Raw genomic sequence first — 17,372 nt, 5'->3', positions numbered from 1 at the left:
GCGGAAGGCGGCATATAGACCCGCGATAACTCATCAAACTGCCAAATATCGTCGGCAGTGCTCTATATACAAGGTTAGTTATAAAAATATTTAGTAGACAAGCTTGATGATCTTTAATAGCACATGAAGGGCTTTAGGAACCGCAATTTCAATACCCCTCATACCAAGCAACTAGGTCAAATTGTTCATGGTATGAACGTAGACCTCCACGTCACCATGGATTCCGGAAATCATGTCGAGTTAAGTAGTCTGTCGCTCAATCAATGTCCAATGTCTATGGGAGGAATCTCCTCTCCGGTCCATGAGAACAAGGTTCGATGGGTAAACAATCTAAATAATATGAAGACTTAGGAGTTGATGAAATGCCGGGGTAAATTATACACAGACTTTGGCGGAGTGTAAAAGCGCGTAATCCACTTATATCCGGACCGAAAACATGGTATTTCCGAGCACACGTAGTCGCAAGTTCAGCATGAAGGAATATAAATTCTTGATCGCGCCGTTTCAGAAACGAGCAACTGGGCTTTCTCGAAGCTGGTGATCCATTTTTATTAGTGTTTTTTCTTTTTAGCATCGTAACATTCATAAGTGCTAATCGATGTAAGGTTGCTGCCAATCGTGGTATCCGAATACGATTCGGTTGCTTCTATGATTGGTGACATATGCAACTAGCAAGTGGACCATTTTGTAGAGGGCCGATTATTACCGGGAGGCCAGATAGAAAGGGTGAAGGGTCGGTCTGTGTTCTGTGAACCATAAGTAATCAAAGTATCCTCGAAACTGAGTTGACGCGATTAGAGAAATTGTTACTTCGTAGAATGGCGCTGATAATATCTATCGAATCCAACATAGAGCTAGGCTCTACATGCTAGGCTCTCGCACATCAGGGGTGTCGTGGCGACTTCCGTCAGCCCGAATCATGAATGATCCCAGACCAGCGAAACTGGTTATTTTCCCTGTACGATGTGGGTGGCGGATACTTTGAAGAATCTATCGTCTCAACAGTGGGTTTAGCTTATCCAACAAGAAACGCAATCACCAACATGGGAGATCTAAAAATGCTCAATTGCATTTGAAGGCGTGAGGCATCAATCCCTGAAATGCCCCTAACTCTAGAGTTGTAACCTAGAGCGTAAGGAGTGGCAGTGGCGCCATGCATGAGAATAAGCAAGAGGGACAATTCGAGAGATATATTCCGAGGTGGCGATTTACGCTGCCTAGGGTATGTAACTTGAATGTGCCGTTTCGTATCGTCTGCCAGTGATGGCCTTCTCATTATTTGGATTGAATTGGTTGTATGTACCTTCAGGGGATTCTTAGAAGAATTCAAGATCTTATATATTAGATGTTAGTTAGGCCTAGCTGAACAAGTGCATGGTGCTGTAAAATCGACTTTTCCTGTGAATGGAACAGAAGAATTCAATCTCCCAGAAGGTTCAATATAAATGTTCATAATGATTGATTGTCAGCTTAATTAAGATATCAATGAGATATGAATTTTTGTAAGAAGGGTGAAGAAGTTGTTGTCTTAAGAAGAATATAGCTCAGACAATGACGCTGATTGTAGCACGATGGTCTAGAATTGGTGGAACAGACCTGCCAAGTGGTCACAGGCTGTGTCGGGCCGTTAGATGTAGTGAAGGCATTCAATATACCGCCTTCTCAATTCGTTTATTTTACCCACTTAAAAAAGTTCTGCCGGCCTAAAAATTTCCAACGGTCCCTCTAACTAAATCGTCAATTGCGATAGCAAGATCATCTACGATCTAAGCACATTTCAACTTAGAACAAACACAAAATGTTGAGACAAATGTAAGTATAACGAAGTGCCATCCATATTCATTCTGTTTTACTAACAATAATTGCCTAGAAAACCCCGAAATGCCCGCTCTAAACGAGCTCTTGAGAAGAAGGCTCCCAAGGTAGTCGAGAACCCGAAGACAGCTCTTTTCCTGTACGTACGCCCCTTCAGATATGTGAAAAGTCAAGATACTTGACTTTCTTTATCTTCAATCGTATTCCAGAAGACTGACTAAACATATTTAGTCGCGGAACGACCTGCTCGCAAGTCGCGCAAGATGCCTTAACAGATCTCTACTCTCTGCGACAACCGCTCGCCAAGAAATTCACCAAGAAGAATGACATCCATCCGTTTGAGGATCCCGCATCCCTTGAATTCTTCAGCGAGAAGAACGACACTTCGCTGCTCGTATTCGGAATAAGCTCCAAGAAGCGCCCGCACACGTTGACTTTCGCGCGCACCTTCGCAGGCAAGATCCTCGATATGCTGGAGTTGCACTTAGACCCAGAGAGTTGTCGACGCGTCGCGCAATTCAAGGGCCGCAAGTTCGCTGTCGGTCTCCGACCTATGATGCTGTTCTCGGGCACCGCATTTGAGAGCCCGGTCGCCAACGAGTACACGATGGCCAAGAGCATGTTCATTGACCTATTCAAGGGCGATGCGTCCAGTGACAAGATCGACGTCGAGGGTCTGCAGTACATCGTATCCATTTCGGCTGACGAGCCTGTGGGCGATGCCGTAAAGCCAGCGATCCACCTACGCATTTACCTCATCTCGACGAAGCGCAGCGGACAGCGATTACCGAGAGTCGAGGTTGAGGAGATGGGTCCGCGCATGGACTTCCGAGTCGGTCGCATGCAGGAGCCTGAAGAGGCGGTACTGAAGGAGGCCATGAAGACGGGCAGGGTTGAGGAGAAGGTCAAGAAGAACGTAACGACAGATACCATCGGCGACAAGATCGGCCGCATCCACCTTGGCAGACAAGACCTCAGCGAGCTGCAGACGAGGAAGATGAAGGGTCTCAAGCGAAGCAGGGATCTGGATGACGAGGAAGCGGAGGCGATGGTTGTCGATGAGGATACCCCGAAGCGTTCCAAGAAGTAAAAACATCAAGACGATGAAAAAATGCGCATGGAATGGCGTTCTTGGTGGTTTTTTTACTATTTCTGCAGACACAATGTCTAACGGAGTTGGGAGTTTCCCGTTCATGATATATACAACCTGTTCCCCCTACTTCTGCTCCGACTTGAATTGTTGATACAGTTTACCCACGATCTTCCGACCCTCGTTGTTCCCCTGGATCCATTCTTCCGGTGCGAAGAGGTCGAACATGCCAACCTTGTCTAGCATTGGCAACGTCGCGCGCATCGCTTCTTCCAGCTGAGCTAGTTTGTCCTTATTTCCAGCCATGTGTGCTTCGTTATACGTACGGATGTTGATGAGCAATGCACTACAAAGTTCCGAGTTTAGCAGCTGATACTAGTTAGTGTGTATGACAACGAAGACTGACCCCATCGTTCCCGTTTGCACCTTTGTTCCATCTGGCAACGTAATTTGTGGCATTTCAGCTCCTAGCGTGGCCGAGTTAAGAGCCGCTAGCTTGCTGCCGCTGTCTGTGCTGTTCTCCATGGTGCTTTGGGTAACTTCAAATATGCCCCTTGATACAATAAATAGTGAACGCAGTAGATGTGAATGAAATTGAAGAGGTAATGGGTTATTACTTACTCAGAACTGCTTTGGAATTTTCCACAGTTTTATATTCTCTGATACTTCCAAAAGTAAGATGATAATCGGCGTGTCATTTGGTGGGATCGTATCATTTCCTGAAGTCATAGTGGATCACTGAAATGGCCGAAATCTAAAAAGCGACCCCGATCTCTCGGGGCCGGGATCCACATATTATTCGGCGATTTCTAGCATCCAAAGACTTCTTTCCGTAAAAGAATGTTCCGGTCAACTTTAACTTGTTTCAATCTGTTTTGCCATAAGATATTTCTAGACAGTATGGTAATTTCTACTAAGGTCATTTGGTGGTTGGCTTTACAACCAAGCGAGAAACATCGGCCGACCATGACAGGGGAATATTTGGTGGGGGGGTTAGGCGATGTTCATGTATGTAATTCATAGTAGGTTGATGTAAAAATATTTTTTGAGATTTTATTTAGGTCGTGTCTATATAGCCCAAAGGATGTTTCAGTCGTCAGAGTTCCTAATATCTCACCATAGATTCTAGCAATTACTAGGTACGATATTTCTCCCATCTCCATCGAAACCACATCCAATTATAAATACAACCACCTAGTATGTTATTTACGATTAGTAAATGCATAAGATCCCCCCCAAAGAGTTTCTCACATCTTACAACAAGCAGTCTCCTTCCCTCAACTCATCAAGATAAAAGCTTCATAATGGACAAATCATCGATGACCGAAGATGACCACTGCGAAATCAAATGGTCCGAATGCTACAGGAAATGGAAAACACAGAGAACAGCCGATTTTACCAAATCTTCTAAACTACTACAGCAAACATGGGCGTCTTCAAAAAGTGATTCTAGAAGGCGTCTAATCACTTTCCAAAGCGCGCTTATGTTTATGGCCTACTTCTGGACATCGATTAGAGATCATGGCAATGTGCCTGGGAATAACGCCAGGGGAAACTCCATTAACAATCTTGTGGAAGTGGCGGATACTCGAGTTTTGTCTTCTACGCATCCCATTTCTGGTAATCTCATAGCCGTCATGATGGCCGTCAGCCTAAAACAAGGCGTGCAGATGAACTCGGAAATGATGGCTGTATTGAAGTCAAGTTTCCAAAATCTTCTGGACTTGTGGATGAATGGAGAGAAATGCGATGCCATTCTATTTACGATGCCCCAGGTGGTTCACTTCAAGTATGGTGGACTGCATTCTACGGAAGAGATGGTTGTAAGATTTGGAACGGAGGATTTCGTCCTTGCTGCTCAAGCCCAGCGCAACGATGGCAATGCCGGCATCTTTCAGGGGAGAGATTAAGACTTGGTAGTTGAATAATACTGCTTTGTTGGAATATTAAACCATTGTAAAGTATTTTGCTAGTAACGAGACACTAATCTCTAAATGTGGATCTATAATTAAACCCCTGCACGTCACGTCATATAGGTCCGTGCATGGTCGGAAATCGAAATCCCATCATCCCTGAATAGGGAAATTTATCCTAATCGATAAGACTTCGTGATTTTCGTGATGACTGACATGTATCACGATTGAAGGGTTATTTTTTCAATAAAAGTATATGCATGACTGACCTGTTATTTTCGTGGCTTGCGTAGCTGGTAATTGTGTTGGTGTATCGCATCCTCTCGACAAATTGTTATAGTACATCCTGCTGGGAATATCTTTGCGATCAAATTTTCTTAATTTGAACCATTTATAATCAGTCCTCGGCAAGGCGTTTTCGGTATCTAGCTCTCCCAAGCTTTCGCAGCCTAGGCAAGGGTTGCTTATTAGAACGTCCCAACTATTGAGGCTTTCCTGGAGATAGTGCCGAGTTTAATCGACAATTACGTAGTGCTAATCCGAGTTAGGAAGATGGGACGCTCAGCTTGCCAATGTCGCCAATGTCATCAAGTATTAGCTGGCATAAATAGGGGTTAATTGGCTTAGGAGTGGCGTACCTTGGTCACATTTTATATGTCGGCGGCAATGTGAATCAGCATGCAGACAACTAGAAGCGCTATTGGATAACGAGCTTGCAGGCTATAGGGGCAAACAATAACAGTCAATATTCTCGTTAAGCTTGCTTTTCTATTTGTGTGTTTGCGCATATTCGCAAGGATGGGTTAAGACATTGAATGGAAACAACGTATATACGACTTGAACGAGAAAGGGAGGAAAGGTTAAGCATCGGTCTGTTCGGACTATTTAAACTCAGCTATAGCAGCTCGAGTTCGCGATGCATATGATCAACGAATTAGGAATATCTAATTGGAACGTGGTCTAGGTACCTAACACGTCATATGGTTCGTGATACTAGAATGCCGTTTTGTCAGCTCAAGTATTACGAAGTAGCACTACAGGATCAGACTGGATATCGTGCTAAAGCGGATGGTCAAACCAATCTTGAGTCTCAAACTCATGCGGGTCTCGGATTGTACGTTTATAAGACTTTCCCGACTTCCCGCAAGACCGCTCTTCGAAGTTATTCTTGTCCAACCGCTCGAATATTCGATGTCTTTTTTTCTTTCAGTTTTTCTTTCAATTAACTTCCCACTCCGCAAGTCTGCAGATAGTTTGCATAGAGTTTTCGGGCCACGAATATTGATTCATAGTCGCAGGATTGCAGGATACCTGCTGCGAAAAAGTTCGCTTTGTCCTGCGTTCATTGGGACATCCTGGTTCATAAGTCGGGCAGGCTTGCCGATCTCTATGAAAAGAGTACGTGTATCAATTGATTCTACACGTATTTTGTGGATGTGCTTTGGGATATGAGCGGTCACATCATCATTACCAATTTACACACCTAGGTCTGCTAGGTGTGTGTTTATTCGATGATCATTTCCTCTGTCTCAATATTAACCAGAGAGAAAATGTATAGGAGTAAGTGTAGTTTATAGATTGGTTGACTGACACTGGTAGGTTAAAAGAAGCGTGGAGATTAAATGGATGGATGGCTGAATCTGTTAGTAAATCTGAAATATAGGAGACGGGTCCCAAAAGAGTTTAAGTCATGTTAAGTCACCGTTCTGTACTATTTACTTTAAGATCAGCTGAATTATGATGTATGTGGTGACATACAGTACAGGGTGGGTACATACATCCGTCAACCAGCTAATAGGGCTATCAATGATGCCCTGCACCTGCAGTGCGCCTCGGCTGAGCCGTCGCCTTATTACCACTATGATCCGTCTCTGCCACCCGTCCATTTTAAGTGCTTCAAGTGCTTTAAGTGCTGTAATCAACTACTAGGAAGTACCTAGACAGCCAGTAGACAGCTAGTAGACAGCCAGGTACCTGCTGACCCCCACCGATTAGGAGTGAGTTAGTGCTACCTCAGCACAATTTTAGTGTTATTAGTGTACCTACGATTTGGGACCGTGGACCAACAAGGCCTGGGCGTGCCTTCAGCTTTTGAAACACCAATTTGTTAGCTTGACCCGTCCGTCGCTTCTTGGTCTTGAACAAACTGCTCTTTTCACCCACATTCGTTTGGTGACATTTATTTTTTTTCACCTTCTCTTTTTCAAGCCTCCTGTCTCCATATGTAGCGGTGCATGCGAAAGTCGAAAGAGGGTAATTTTTCCTACATTATTGTTTACTATTCTTTTACATAACTTCATTATATGTTTGGCGGGGATTATTTGTTTTTTTCTTCGCTGCATCAGATAACCTAATAACTTGAGGTGACATCGTTGGATTGAACCTTGAGTGACGCCCCCCTCTAAGGCTCTAACCGTCCCAGCCTTCGTCCTCTTTCCTAAGCTCTCATAAGTCATCCTGAAGTTGAGAGAGCATTTCTCCCCCTTTTGATCGCCAGGGCGACCGACAAAGCAGATCTGCGTCACCAGATCTGTCCACTGCCATTCCATCTGGCCTCAGCTGTGCTGATCCACCAGGCTGCAAAGACACTTGCCATGAAATGAGTGGCCCAACCCTGACAGTCACGGCCCTGCCAACCGTCGAACCCACAAGGCCATTTCGCTCTTCCAGTCATTCTCCTTCACATTCCACCTCAGATTTGCTGTCAAGTCCCGATACTTTCCAACCACAATCGAATGTGGCTCCGAAGTTACATAATCGACCATCGAGCGCCAAAAGCCTTCCTGGCTTACCTTCTTTCGATGTACCTTCTTTCGACTTCGGTACTGACCTCGATACCAGTTTTTCCTTCTCGAAGGACATCCTGAAGAACGGTACCAATGAGAAACCCACGCCTACTTACACCGAAAACGATATGGCTGGCCCTGATTCCGGGTCAGCTAAGGCCCCGAAACGAAGATCGACAATAAGCCGACCGCAGTCATGGATGCCTTCATCTAGACCGTCTCTACACCTGGTAGAGGATACCGGAGACGCGATGGATACAGAGCCTGCAAGTGAAGAGGGTGCAGACGACCACAGATTCCTGACACCGAAGCCCCACGATAAATATAGAAACGTTTCAGATTCAATTTCTTCTCTAGCGAAGCGTTCATGGATAACGGGATCACGGTCGCCCTCGCCCGGCGACAAGAAGGACGATGTCGAAGCCATCCCCGAAGGAAGACCGGGTCGTCGTGAACGATCTGCTAGTAACAGTTCGATCATGAAGCTTAGAAGGTCCTCACGGAAGCGTCCAGTATCACCTGCCGACAGTGAAAGCAACAAATCGACCGAATCTCTAGGTAAATTTGGAAGTTATCTTAATAGGATTAAGCAACGACAACCCGGCATGCTGGCAAAAGGCAAGGCTCAATACGATCGCGATAGTCCTGCATCCTCAACAGCCAGCATTGCTCCCCCGTCCACTGAAACCCGCAAATCGCATACATCCGAGACGAGCAACAGTACCTTCCCAGATGACAACATCTTATTGGGGAAATTGCCACAGACCAGAGACCCTCTTTGGTCGGCGTTCAAAGCCCTGGATTCAGAAAATCACAAATTCCAGACGAAGTCTACAGCTCTGAAGATGGGTATGGTTCGAAGCGTTCTGGTGCCGTTTCTAAGAACTCATGCGAATCATCCATCGAATAGGATGCTACATCACGAAGACCTGGAACGACGAGCCCTTATATTGAATAAATGGTGGACTGGACTTCTTGAGCTGTTTGACGGAAAGGTCCAACCACTTGTCGCGGGAGTTGACAGGCCTATTCTACTCGAGGCTTTGACTTCTCTCATGATGAGACTTGAATGGCGGCAGTGCGCTGCTAACTTCTGCCCGCTTACGGATCGAAATTCTGCAGAACAGCAACAACAGCAGCAATCTGAAATTAGACGCAACAAGTCCTCTGCTTCTCTGGATTCGACAGACTCTACCTATCTGGCCGAGTCCGCAAGACACAACGTGAAAACCATGTTTGTCACAAATCTTGTAGCACAGATGGCTATGGTGGTCGAGAAGCTGTCTCAGAGACACGCTCCCTTGAGCCTTGTCAACTTTGCAGGAAAGGCTTGTGCTTATGCCTTCTTCTTTGCACCAGGTATTGCTGACGTGTTGGTTCGACTCTGGTCTCTGTCTCCGGATCGGATACGTCGAGTGAAGGACGAGTTCGGCCTGCCGCGGCATTGCGGACGCGGATCTGATGTCATCGTGGCGCTTTTCCCCCATTGCGTCGACAAACTTGGTTGGACTTCTGTTAGGGACTTAACTAACATGCTTAAACAAGCTGCCACGCTTCCATTGACCGCTGCCAAGATTCACTGGCGAGGGCCATGGATTTCTAGATGGGCAGGACGTGATACTGACCTTTTCTTCATATTCTGCAAGTATTATTATATACTGGTCGAGGAATTTACACCTGCGGGACTGACACTAGCTGAAAAAGCCCGTGCACCGGGTTTCGTTTTGGTAAACGCCCAAGTACTGACTATTCTGGATTCGACCGTACATCGCCAGGCCGCTGTAGATGTTATGATAGCGCCTCCACTTACAGATGCGATTCATGGTGCCGATGCATCTGCGATGGCTTTGCCGGGTCTTCCGAACAGCAATATCATGAAAGGAATGAGCGAGAACCGGCTGATAGTATTATTGAAGGACCTGCTTTCCCCCGCATCCATGTACTACGTGGACGCAAGACACACATTTGCAGAATCATTCATGGCGATTATGAGAGCTACTGCGAAACGAACCTCGCAGTATGACCATAACGCATGCTTCACGATTTGTGACTTCCTGGAGGAATCGTTGGTGGCTTACGAGACTTTCGTTGATTCCCAGAACTTCGTTGACTGGCCGTTCTGGTTCGAGGTTTGCAAGAGAGTTATGAACTCCAACAATACAATGTCTGAGATTCGGGTGCTCTCCTTCATCTTCTCAATTTGGGATGCTATCGCAAGCGACCAACCCCGCAAAGAGGCTGTATGTCTGGAGTGGTTGCTCACCGAGGAGGTATTCAACAAGTTGTTCAACAACTGGTGTCCTATGGTCCGAGCTTATTATATGCGACTACTATGCTGGAGAATATGTAGAGACGCTGGCAGTGCAAATGAATCGGACACGTAAGGATCTTGAAGCCCCCTCAAAATTTAGACGTTTCTTTGCTTACTCTTTCACAGGAGGATATTCCTCGTCGTTTACTCGCGTCTCAAGACCGTATGGTCTCACTATCTCTGGTTGAAGCATGTTACTGAGCAACAAGGCAAATTCCCACCATCGACCGCACCTTCGTTCCCGACTCCCGGTAAGCGATTCATGATCATTCGCACCGAAATACCAACCGTGCAACCTGGGTTCATGATGGGGTTTGACTCGTCCGCCCCCCTCCCTCCGCAGAGCGATCCAGCGTCGACTCCAGCTACCGATTTCGAGTCGATGGATTCTATCGACTACGCCGAACCTACCTTTCAAAAGAAGAGAGGCAGTCTCTTGGGCAAACTCTTCTCGTTTACTGGAAGTAATAATAATAATAATGATTTGGAAGCCGTGAGACGTGAGACTGCGGCGTCACGCATTCGACCAATCTTGCCACCCAAGGGGCCCTCCAGTGTCACTCCGCCCGGTTCTGACTCGGATAGCATAGGCTCATCGCCCACGTATGACGCTCTTCAATATGTTTTCAAGTTCACCCTGTCTTGGAACGCCGCTGGCACTATGTCTCCTCCAAATCGTATCCTCACTCGACCGCGTCTACCGAGTCCCGCGCAATCCTGGGTAGCTGCAAAAGGCCGAACCGGAAGTCCACCGCCACCATCGGCGGGACGTCCAGCTCCAACACGAGCGATTTCCGGAAGCCCCAACCCTGGGTTAGTCGATTCAGCGAAGAACGCTAATCCCTCCGAGGTCCCCCCATCGCCTCACCGAATATCCATGGCATTCGACCGTCGGCAGAGCATCGGTCAATCGAGTCCTATCGACAGGAACGATGATGATTTACCTCTCAGCCCAGTGAGCTCTACGAATCGAGCTAGAGATGATGCGTTATGTCGAAGTCCGATCTCCCCGACGCAGGAACCTATCATCATGCCGGTTGAACCAAAGGGGTTCTTTGCTAATGGTGTAAAATATGCTGGTCGGGCCCTGGCCGAATGGAGTCTCGTCGTTGCCGAATGCAACAGTTTTGTTGACCGTAGACGAGACGAAGGTGTTCTCGGTTTAAGCGACGTCGAGGTACCAGCCCTAGGGGTTGAGGGCTTCAGAAAGTTGGCCTAATTTATTCTCCAATACCGTAAAGATATAGGCTCCCAAGAGCCTGGGTTGCATACACGGCGTCAAATTACGAATGCTAGGTGGTCTTATTTGTAATGGATCGTGGGCAAAAAAGAATCAATACCTTGAAAGGAGTTAGGGGGTTATTACTTGGGGCCTTTAGTACATTCGAATTTTCGGTCAATAACTGGATTTCACATTCGTGAATCAAATAGGTACCTATCCAAAAAAGGGTTGGCGGCATTCGTTTTCTTTGCATTGAAACAGTTTAAGGCGTTGAGAGGAGATTGTCATCTTTTTTCACTAAGGACTCCACAATACCATAGCATTTCCCATTATGTCATTAGGTTCATGCACGTATCAGGTCAGGATTAAAGAGCACTGGTATAAGTTTCAGAGGAGTGGATATCTACAGTTACAGTAAGCCCGAGGGCACTCAACGGAGATGGATGCGGCGCGGATAGCGGATAGCGGATATACCAACGTGCTCGACTTCAGAGGTTCGGCTCGCAATCACGCACTACGCTTCGAATATATACGTTAAAGATGCCCCTTCGGAAGGGAGACTCCACAGTCTAGCACAGCAGCATCGGCTTGTATTATAACAATGTATTATACTATCCGCCAGTACGGATTATACAACATGGTCGATAGTGGCTTCAATTTGAGTCTAGTGCCGTTTAAACTCTACTCCCACCCCTTTAAATGTGAAGTTCTCTTGCTTATTTTACCTATTCTTTAGATGCTAGAGCAATATCCGCAAACCGGCTTTATATATACATGTACACATAGTAGTTTTACTACCGGTAACTACGTCTGTAGTTAAGATTGAGCGAATCTGCTTCTGAGCCTCAATTTATCGCCGTAACGCCAAAGGAAGACCATACCACCCGCGCAAAGAACTGACAGACCTCCTAGCACGCTTACGCCGCCACCGACGCCGAGTTTATCATACATAGGCTTCGAGAACAAGATCGAACCCGCGGCAAAGCAACTCCTGGCGAACGTGTTGGCGGCAAATATGGAAGCCGAATATTTCGGATAACACCGCGCGATATAAAAATTCATACACTGAAAGGCAATTACGAAGCAAATGAAGAGCACCATGAGGCCTATGATGGGTACGATCCAATGGATATCGGGACGCGAAGTCCACGCTAATCAAGCACATTCATTAGCATTGGACCGCAGATCATTCGTCGCTGTGGTTACACTCACCGAAAATGAACAATCCAATGGGACCAAGTATCGTCGTCGCCACGGCAGGGAATAGCCTACTTTCTGGATCGCCGTATAAGGGCGGGGCTTCCTTGTGCATCTTAGGCTCTACCTGCAGCCGGAACCAGATTATGTACCCCGATATGGCGATCACCAAGCCTGGCATGAACGCCAGGAACGGCAGTCCGGACTCCCCCAAGTTAAACCCGTGCATGTCGGTAAAGACGAGGGGAAACGCTTCAAAGAAGGAATAATACGTCCCGTAGAGAACCGAGGCGTAGACGGTGGTATACAAAACCGCCGGGTCCAGAGCGTTGATTTCCCACGGCTTTATCAGCGCATCGACGACGATCTGCCGCGTCGTCAGCATGTGTGCGCGCCTGAGGTCCGCCTCGCACGTTATATCGGAGCGGCCTGCGCACGCGCGCAGCCGCATTGCGCGACGGTGCAGGATTGTCTCTGGGTTCGTCTCGGGAAGCGTCAGGAACATGAGAAGCCAGACAGGGGCAGCGAGCCAGAAGAGCTCCCAGCCACTCCACCGCCAGCCCATCTCGCTCACGGCAAATCCGGACACGATGGGACCGAGCGCGGGCCCCAGCGTCGCCGACGCAGACCAGATCGTTAGCACGTACGGCAACTTCCATGGCGCGAACATGTCGTCTAGAGTAGCGCCTACGGCGGCCAGACACGGCGACCCGAAGAAACCGAGGAGAAACCGCAGCGCTAGCAACCCGCCGAAACTATTCACTACGGTAGCGCCGAGCGCTAGCCATGCGAACACGAACAGCGTGACCGTATAGATCGAAGTGCGGCCTATGGCCGGGATCTCGGAGAGAGGCGCCCAGAGGAGGGGACCGAGGCCGTAGCCCGCGACGTAGAGTGCGATGCCGAGAGTTGCGGCTTCGTAGGATGTGTTGAAGGTGGACATTACTGCTGCTTCGCTGGGCGCGTATAAAGAGGAGCCGATGTACACGGCGAAAGTGTACAGACCCATCTGTGTCGTGATCCAGACTTTCTTGGCGAAAGTCCAGTTTTGCGGGTTCGATGGGTCGGACGGCGAGTACCAGTCTACTATCACCGGGTCCGGGCCATTATTGCGGGGTGCGTCTTCGACGGGTGTCGAGGATGCAGCGGATGTTATTACTACGGTCGGGTCGCCGGCTTCGAGATCTTTCTCGTCGGATGGCGTTGCCGTACCTGTCGAGAAGACATACTGTTCCACGCGCCGCGATCGTCCTTCCTGCTTCTTCAACTCGTCTTCTAGCTTGCTGTCCAGCAGGACGCTAGGGCTCCAGCTCAGACAGGCCGGCAGTTCGAAGGAGTCGAGCTCTTCGGGGTAGGGGAGGAGGTCCGGGCGGCGGAAGACGAGACGTGTGATTTGTCCGATACTGGACTCGCGAACGGCGTCCCACATGCTTCTCTCGTCCGTCTTCACTCGCGCTATCTACCTAGGTAGTCTGCCGACTATGGTACGAGATAAGTGGTAAGTCGAGGGATTGAGAGGCGCGGTCAATGCCGTGGACCACCTTGCTCTTAACTGGCGTTCGTCGTCTTATCCATTGTCCGTGGTGCGCGTGGAGAATGGGCCTGCGGCGATATCGCTCCCGCAAGCTTCTGCGGTTGGGTAGGTATGCACTGGACAGCTCACGCACGTCTATCCCCATCCACACGCCCACCCGCCTACATATGTCGTTTTCCGTGTTTTATATTGATTCGACGACACCTACCTAAGTAGCCAGCCAGGTACTAGGCAGGCAGGTAAGTAGACAAGTAGGTTAATAACCTGAACGGAACAAAGTACGGTAGGAATGTAAGGACTTTTAGGTCAATGGTGTGAGGGTTTGGGCTACGGAGTTATGTGCGATGTGTACGACGCGACGAACGTTCTCGGAGGTGTGGTGACGGTCGCCTTTTAAGTAATGGGAACCACGATCGGCGACGTGATTGGCTGGCCCGCCGTGATAGGTGTGCATGAGGTAAACTCTGATGCGGCATTCTGGGGACCCCTTCTCGGCAGACGGATAAGCTCGCGTCTCCCTCGAAAGCACCTTCTGCTCGATGCGGGTTTGCGAGCAATCGTCAGAGTTTGTGTGTGGAGGTGCACGCGGAGACTTATGCGCGGGCTTTGGGGTCGCTGGGGCGCCGGGTTGCCGCCCGATACCCCCGTTGCCCGTGCGACTTACCCACGAGTTGATCATGTGTGGGTAGGCTAGAAAAACTGGGAAAAGTTAACCTATCTTATAGCTTATAGTGGTTTTCGGGATAGACCGCTCTATAGACGTGGAGAGTAGGATGCATCCGTATCAAGCGTTCCCGTCCCGAGTGGTTATATCCCCCATTCCGAAAATTCAGGGGTTCGTCCTAAATGCCCTCCAAGTCCCGACATTCGGTGTAGATGGGCTACTGTCCAATCAACGGAAATCGTACAAGAACGTGTATTCCTCCCTTGCACAGGAAGTATGGGTCATATATGCAGTATACTTGGATCCATAATTCTATCAGTGGAATTGGGTGGTTGAGTTCTCTGCATCAGATCCATTGTTTCCGGTGCGGTCCTCCGAAAAGGTTTCGACTAACATAAGACCTTACGACTACCTACATCCAGCAGTTCCGGCGAAGTCTAAAGGGAATACACTAGCTTAGCACCTGTGTTGACAGGATCAGCAACAGAAATACCTTAGTATTTCGAAAGAAATATCCAGATTCTAGATTCTTCTATATCTAGCTAAACCACCCCTCTCACCCGCATACCTCAAGCTCCAAAACCATCAAACCCCAACGGAACCACCGGTCTTCTTCCTCAGGTCATTATCCACCACATCATCCAAGATCGCATCGTCCCTCTTCGCCGCCGCGATCCTCGCCAGCTTCAGCTTCCGCGTGTCCCGCTCAGTCTGTCTCGTGACCCACCACGTCGCCAGCGTCGTCGCCATGCAGCACCCCACCAGCACCATCGCCGCCGCGAACGACACCTGGTAGCGCGGCGCGTACGCGCTCCTGAAGATCTGGGGTCCGACGGCCCCGCCGATCTGGCCGTAGCTGTTCACGAAGCCGATCGAGAAGGCGGAGCCTGTGGCCCGGCTTGTGGTTTGCACTCGCCATGGCCACATCATGGGAAACCAGGCGCTGGTTACGGCGTTGCCGATCATTGTTGCGGCGTACACGCCTGCGTTGCTGGGGTACGCGACCATTACCCCGTAGCAGGCTAGGATTATGGTTAGGAAGGCTAAGGGGAAGACGGGACGGGGCACACGTCCGTTGTCGGCGATTACGCCGGTTACGCCGATTACGATGAGTCCGAGGATGGTGATGGGGAGGTTGAGAAGTTGGGCTTGTGCGATGGTTCTGTGGGATGAGGTTTGTTAGAAAGAAACGGTCTCCAGTTTTCGAGATTAGAGGTGAGGTGAGTAGATATGGTACTTACGTGAAGCCAAGGTCCGCAATGACTGTTGGCTGATAGAAGCGTACACCCGAGGTACCGACTGTGAAGAACGCCCATATGAAGGTAAAGAGCCACAGTCTCTTGTCTTTTAACGAGGCTATGATCTCGCTGAGCTTGAAGTCCTGTTCTGCTGCTCTTGGTGCGTTTGCGGGTAGGCGTGCTTGTATGAATGCCTTCTCCTTATCTGTGAGCCAGGATGCTGTCTGGGGAACTGTTGGGATAGGAACCGTCAGTGTTTGGTGAAATTTATAAGTGTTGCTTAAATCAGAGCAGCTTACAATCTGGTAGTAGAAACCATACACCAACTCCTAGCAGGATTGTTGCGATTGCTTCGACGAGAAATAGCCTATATCTTATTAGCATCCCTTTCTAGAAGTAAAGGTTTATGGGTCTCACCATTGCCACCCAGACAATCCGCGCGCCCCTGAGGCGTGATCGAAGGCGAATGCGAGTATGCCACTAAATATTCCACTGAGATTTCCGCATATATCTAGGATTTTGGTTAGCACCATCGAAGATCCATGCCTATTGCTAGCACCTACAGAAATAGAGGAGTCTTAGAGACATTTCATCTGGCCGGTACCAATACGTCATTTGTAGGATGATTCCCGGAAACATCCCGGCCTCAGCTGCGATAGGTGTTAGTGTAGTCTCAGACTGTACTCGGGGAGTACTTACCGAGTCCTAGAAGAAATCTTGTGACATATAGTCCTTCCTTATTCTTGACTGCAACATTGCACGCCAACATTATTCCCCATGTAACCATCTGTAGGTAGTGGTCGTTAATATCTGCTTAATTCAAGATTAAGACATAGTAACGTGGAAGAGACTTACGATCCTTGACTGCCAGTGCGAGGGTGAGAATTTCTTGAGAAACAAGTTCGAAGGCGCCTCCCCCACGATATACGGTATCTATTACACTATAAGCCACCATTCTTACCTTGAACTTGTCACACTGAACTCACATAATAAAGAGCAGTAACTAAGGCATATTGATCAGATGTCAATGATAACTGCGTCATAATGTTTTGAGAAGTTCCTCTGTTCATAATACGAGCGTTCGAGATCTTAGAACCATTAGCGATGTCTACTGTAATAGACCAAGTTCAAATTCTCGAGGGAATACTTACATTATCGGCGTCCAGATTCTTAAACATGAAAATAAGTGAACATAACGGCATAAGATGCCAATCAATCCGCCGAATCAACTTTTTCTCTTCATCCGCCGTCAGAGCTGTTCTCGCGCGCATTCGCTCCGCTTCGTATCCATCGATAGCTTCTCCGCCAGATACATCGTCGATTATTTCTCCTCTGCGGGCGTGATGAAACCCATCGTTAACACTACTCGAACTCGAGTCCCCTGCTGCCTCCGAGGTCTTTATCTCAGGTGTTTTAGAGATTGCCATACTCATTGAATGACTACCGATAGCCGCGTGTGCTGAAAAGGTCAGACCGTCCAAGTATTGTATTGATGCAACGCGACAGCGTTCGAGATAGACGGGTCTTTTTAAGACATGAGCAAGTCAACTAACAAGACACAAGCTAGAAACGGCCCGCTAAGTAACATCCAGTCATTGCCCA

At 48.3% G+C, this 17,372-nt stretch overlaps 6 protein-coding genes across 6 annotated transcripts; 3 read left to right on the top strand and 3 right to left on the bottom strand.

Moving 5' to 3' along the window:
* The first annotated feature begins 1,735 nt into the window (after positions 1–1,735).
* GGS22DRAFT_69635 (Brix-domain-containing protein) lies at positions 1,736–2,968 on the top strand. The gene is made up of 3 exons (XM_047967835.1): positions 1,736–1,812; positions 1,871–1,954; positions 2,047–2,968. The coding sequence occupies exons 1-3, from the start codon at positions 1,799–1,801 to the stop codon at positions 2,903–2,905; spliced, it is 957 nt and encodes a 318-aa protein (XP_047823129.1). The 5' UTR covers positions 1,736–1,798; the 3' UTR covers positions 2,906–2,968.
* A 63-nt stretch (positions 2,969–3,031) lies between these two features.
* On the bottom strand, positions 3,032–3,430 carry GGS22DRAFT_184872 (uncharacterized protein; the record flags this gene model as incomplete). Its single annotated transcript, XM_047964233.1, has 2 exons — positions 3,032–3,251; positions 3,312–3,430. The coding sequence occupies 2 exons, from the start codon at positions 3,428–3,430 to the stop codon at positions 3,032–3,034; spliced, it is 339 nt and encodes a 112-aa protein (XP_047823128.1).
* A 779-nt stretch (positions 3,431–4,209) lies between these two features.
* On the top strand, positions 4,210–4,815 carry GGS22DRAFT_184871 (uncharacterized protein; the record flags this gene model as incomplete). Its single annotated transcript, XM_047964232.1, has 1 exon — positions 4,210–4,815. One exon carries the CDS (start codon positions 4,210–4,212, stop codon positions 4,813–4,815), a length of 606 nt encoding a protein of 201 aa, XP_047823127.1.
* Positions 4,816–7,292: 2,477 nt separating this feature from the next.
* Positions 7,293–11,171, top strand: GGS22DRAFT_69608 (DUF1765-domain-containing protein). Its single transcript, XM_047967834.1, has 2 exons — positions 7,293–9,984; positions 10,042–11,171. The coding sequence occupies exons 1-2, from the start codon at positions 7,418–7,420 to the stop codon at positions 11,132–11,134; spliced, it is 3,660 nt and encodes a 1,219-aa protein (XP_047823126.1). The 5' UTR covers positions 7,293–7,417; the 3' UTR covers positions 11,135–11,171.
* A 782-nt stretch (positions 11,172–11,953) lies between these two features.
* On the bottom strand, positions 11,954–13,763 carry GGS22DRAFT_177819 (MFS general substrate transporter; the record flags this gene model as incomplete). Its single annotated transcript, XM_047963542.1, has 3 exons — positions 11,954–12,288; positions 12,350–13,456; positions 13,547–13,763. The coding sequence occupies 3 exons, from the start codon at positions 13,761–13,763 to the stop codon at positions 11,954–11,956; spliced, it is 1,659 nt and encodes a 552-aa protein (XP_047823125.1).
* An 882-nt stretch (positions 13,764–14,645) lies between these two features.
* On the bottom strand, positions 14,646–17,319 carry GGS22DRAFT_196892 (putative pantothenate transporter). Its single transcript, XM_047965904.1, has 9 exons — positions 16,922–17,319; positions 16,757–16,858; positions 16,626–16,703; positions 16,470–16,557; positions 16,334–16,420; positions 16,188–16,281; positions 16,070–16,137; positions 15,774–16,002; positions 14,646–15,694 (listed from the first exon to the last, which is right to left on the bottom strand). Exons 1-9 carry the CDS (start codon positions 17,201–17,203, stop codon positions 15,118–15,120), a joined length of 1,605 nt encoding a protein of 534 aa, XP_047823124.1. The 5' UTR covers positions 17,204–17,319; the 3' UTR covers positions 14,646–15,117.
* Between the last annotated feature and the right edge of the window lie 53 nt (positions 17,320–17,372).

Source organism: Annulohypoxylon maeteangense, assembly GCF_022496945.1.
Source record: "Annulohypoxylon maeteangense strain CBS 123835 unplaced genomic scaffold GGS22scaffold_2, whole genome shotgun sequence".
In the NCBI taxonomy this organism is placed as follows: Eukaryota; Fungi; Ascomycota; class Sordariomycetes; order Xylariales; family Hypoxylaceae; genus Annulohypoxylon; species Annulohypoxylon maeteangense.
The sequence above is the reverse complement of the archived record's forward strand: the minus strand, read 5'-3'. Positions and strand labels throughout refer to the sequence as shown.

Bases quoted from the DNA above. Each gene is read 5' to 3' on its own strand.
- GGS22DRAFT_69635 (XM_047967835.1), top strand. The intron at 1,955-2,046 runs GTACGTACGCCC...AAACATATTTAG, and splicing joins CCGAAGACAGCTCTTTTCCT to TCGCGGAACGACCTGCTCGC.
- GGS22DRAFT_69608 (XM_047967834.1), top strand. From the start codon at position 7,418: ATGAGTGGCCCAACCCTGACAGTCACGGCCCTGCCAACCGTCGAACCC. The intron at 9,985-10,041 runs GTAAGGATCTTG...ACTCTTTCACAG, and splicing joins AGTGCAAATGAATCGGACAC to GAGGATATTCCTCGTCGTTT.
- GGS22DRAFT_196892 (XM_047965904.1), bottom strand. From the start codon at position 17,203: ATGAGTATGGCAATCTCTAAAACACCTGAGATAAAGACCTCGGAGGCA. The intron at 16,558-16,625 runs GTAAGTCTCTTC...CACTACCTACAG, and splicing joins CGCACTGGCAGTCAAGGATC to ATGGTTACATGGGGAATAAT. The intron at 16,421-16,469 runs GTAAGTACTCCC...CACCTATCGCAG, and splicing joins AAGATTTCTTCTAGGACTCG to CTGAGGCCGGGATGTTTCCG.